General features: G+C 38.3%; 1 protein-coding gene across 1 annotated transcript in view; it reads right to left on the reverse strand.

Moving 5' to 3' along the window:
• LOC109206092 (F-box protein PP2-A15-like) overlaps positions 1 to 2,711 on the reverse strand; it is a 3,658-nt gene extending 947 nt beyond the window's left edge. The window contains exons 1-2 of the mRNA XM_019368861.1: positions 2,132 to 2,711; positions 1,196 to 1,314 (exon numbers count right to left, since the gene is read on the reverse strand). Coding sequence (XP_019224406.1) covers positions 1,196 to 1,314; positions 2,132 to 2,440 — 428 coding nt within the window. The 5' untranslated portion in view covers positions 2,441 to 2,711. The remainder of the gene's footprint in view (positions 1 to 1,195; positions 1,315 to 2,131) is intronic.
• Positions 2,712 to 3,520: the final 809 nt, after the last annotated feature.

Here is a 3,520-nt window from a genome sequence, read left to right on the forward strand (position 1 = left end):
ACACAAAAACACTCGCATATACCATAGTTTTACATGCTGCTTCTAGCTACACCAGTAAGTAAATAAGATTACGAGTTAAGACTGATCGTACATTTTGCTAGAAAAAATTAATTAAGGGATTGACTTGGTGCTTTATACCACAGAGCAGGCCTGACAAGTTCAAGGCTTCAATTGCTACAGAAGTGAGTTGCCAAACACCAGGCACATTTCCAGTCTTTAAACATCAGTTAAGGCACTTCCATTAAAATCTTAGTGTTCTTAATTTATCCGATTCTCAGTTATGGATTTTAAACACAATGACATATTCAATAACATAAATCTGAATATGACATCATAACAGCCATTTTCCCATAGATGCAACTAATACACATCAGGTATCTCGTTCAAACACGAATTGGAAGAGGTATCATTACCTAAAATGGAAATAATTTTTTGTCGCATTTGCAGAAAAAGATGCTAAATCAGTCAAAATTTGCACTTAGAACTCATCACGAAGTACAAGCTCATCTGGTAAAAAAAAGATGAAGAAAGCAACCCACTAATAACTCTAATCAGGCATAAAAACTGAGGGTATTGTACAAGCGGTGTCAACACCATATACTGGCAAGTAAATCAGAGAATTTTCCACTTAAAAATCCACTCCAGCACTGTCGGGTTTAGAGAGAAGGCTGAAAGTGAAATTGAGTTTGTTTTTGTCCATTTTCGCCTCTGGGTGAATACATAAACCTCTTTTTCACATGTCCCCAAGAGAATGGCCTAGTGATTGAGGCAGGGAGAAACAACTTGGAAAGTTTAGGTCCGGATTCCTTCTACAACACTTGGTCTGCTCCAATCTTAGTAGGCATGCTTACCTTGGCAACCTATGCTTGTGGGCTAAATAGGTAGCTCAGTGGTCAGTGGATTAGTTGAGGTCTGCATAAGCTGGCCTGATACCACCAATAATTTGCAAAAATCAAATAAAACATAAAAAAGAAACCTAAACTTATTTTAACATGTATTGCTCATAATAATTTTATCATGTGATGCATGGGAAATGGGAAAATCCCAAAATACATACGTAGCCCAACTCATTGGGAAAAAATAGCTACTAATATCATTTCAGAAGCGGATATCCAACCAGTTCAAAACTTCAAAATCAGATCATAACTGCAGCAATAAGCTTAAACGACATTGTTACACATGGTTTTAATCTAACCTTGATTCTTCTGTAGGAAACCAGTTCCAGTGTCTCCTGTCTTCCATACCAGTTATCGACATCGCTTTCGAGGATATCGACATGCAAATCCTTCCACTTATTCTGTCCAACCATACTTCCTGCATTCTCGCCCATCAAGAACATACATCTTAGTGAGATCAAACATCACACCAAAACATTGTACTAAAATTGAACTCATAAATACACACCAAATTCAACTGCAACAAGATCAACTTATTTTCCTCAAACTTTCTTTCCCAGACCTCAAGTGCAAGACTGAGGTGAACAGTACAGACAGAGAAATTAAGCAGTGGTAACTTTACATTTCATAATCCCTCCCCATACAAGCAAATGAACATAATTGAAAAATACCGCACTCAAAAACTCATAGTCATAGCAAGCTGGCCTAGGCACAACCTTTATCAATTTAGGGAAAACCATACTTATCGTTAGCCAACACCACTTACCCATTAGGTCAGGAAAAAAATGGGAAAAAAGGAGCAGCAAAAAAAACGAATATTAACCACAACAAATAACACCACTTTATGTCTTATTTTATTTTTGTGGTTTTCCAGCCTGCGCCCCTTACCTACTTTGGGGCACACCTAATCTGGATTCGCACTGGAATTAAGCAATCCCTAACAAGGCAACTCCATTCCAGGCTCAAACCCAAATCTGGTTAAGGATGGAGGGATATTTACCACCCAACCACAATCTTTGGTGGTAGCACTTCAGTTCAACTTGAAAACTAAACTTGAATACTACATATAATAATATATATCAGCTAAAGCATCAAATGACAACTACAGAGTAGCACCAGCATCAATTTTGACCCAAAACCCCCATTTATAAATTATTTCTTACAGGAAAACGCAGAAAATCCTTTAGAAACAAATGTCAGCAGAAATAAGGAACATCACAAAAATATCAACATGCCTTATTGCCATCATCAAACGGGACGGAACGAGCGAGGAGAGCAAAAATGTCTTTCTTACAGAGACCCTCGTAATTTTGTTGAGGCAAAAGGTCGAGCAGTTGGTGGTAATTACAAGGAAGTTTAGATTCCCAAACAGCGTCTGAAGAAGCGGCACCACGAAAAGCACGATTGAGCCGTGCAAGGTTACAAATCTCCGGCGGCGTTAGGTACATGAAAACGCAAGCCACGCAACTTTCCGGTATGTCACCAAGCCCTGGTCTGCCGTTGGCTGACCCGTTTTCCGTCAGGTTAGATAATGATGCGCCCATGCGATTTGGCAGTTTTTTTGTTTTTTTGTTTTTGTTTTGAGGGGAGGGGCAATAGTGTCAATTCATGGTTTGTCCGGTGGTGATGCGGTGGTCTCCGGTGAGGTAAAGTGGTGGAGTTAAGGCGGAGAATGGCTGAGTGCGGTTGTGATCAGTAAGGAAAAGATGCGTGAGAATTTTCTTAACAACCCGCTTTCGTATAGTGGAAGATTTCCGCAGTTTAACATTTGCTTTCTCCCTTTTATTACTCTTTTGAGAATATTATAACAGAGAATTCTGCCTAAATATCTTTCCGATATTTTCAGAAGGGTATAATGTATAAATTTATTTGTTTTTTTTTAAAGGATATACAATATAATATATGTATGAGTAATAATTATCTGATAAAATATTGCTATTATAAAAAGGGACACTCAAGTTGTAGCTACTACCAGCAGTGTCATCCTTATCCAACAAACTAATAAAAAAAATTATTTGAACTGATTCTAATAGATTGTATTTGGTCAAATCATTAAAAGTATTTTTGTTTGTTGTATACTGTCAAAATCATGTGTCCCCATTTTATAATCTCGAGGGGTCGCGTCGATAACAAGTTCAATATGGAACGGGCTCGAGCCTGATGGCAGAACTCGAAGATCGAAGCGCTCGATGAACACCGGGGCCGAGTATGACCAACCTCGAGATATACCGTTATGGTTCTATAACAGAAAGAGTGAGATTCCCGCGGTGGCCCTAAGATCATGGCGTAAATTCCGGAACGGATTTGTACTAGGCAGTAGGCAGTTAGCCAGCTGTATAATAAGATTTCCTACTACAATTAGAATTGTACCTTATTTAGGATTCCCTTACTATATAAAGGGGACTCAATCATTTGTAACGCATGAATCATTGACAAGAGAATATACATTTTCACCTTCTTGCCTACTATGCATCTGAATCATCTTATTTGCCTTATTATTTTATTGTTCTCATCCACCTACCTCGAGGTCGCCATTGCTCAAGGTCGAGGTCTGCTTACACGATTGGTTTGACTTACCTTACTCTTTGATTTATACATTAGATTCTTTGTTCATCAATTAGTAT

This window comes from Nicotiana attenuata, unplaced genomic scaffold (assembly GCF_001879085.1).
Source record: "Nicotiana attenuata strain UT unplaced genomic scaffold, NIATTr2, whole genome shotgun sequence".
NCBI lineage: Eukaryota > Viridiplantae > Streptophyta > Magnoliopsida > Solanales > Solanaceae > Nicotiana > Nicotiana attenuata.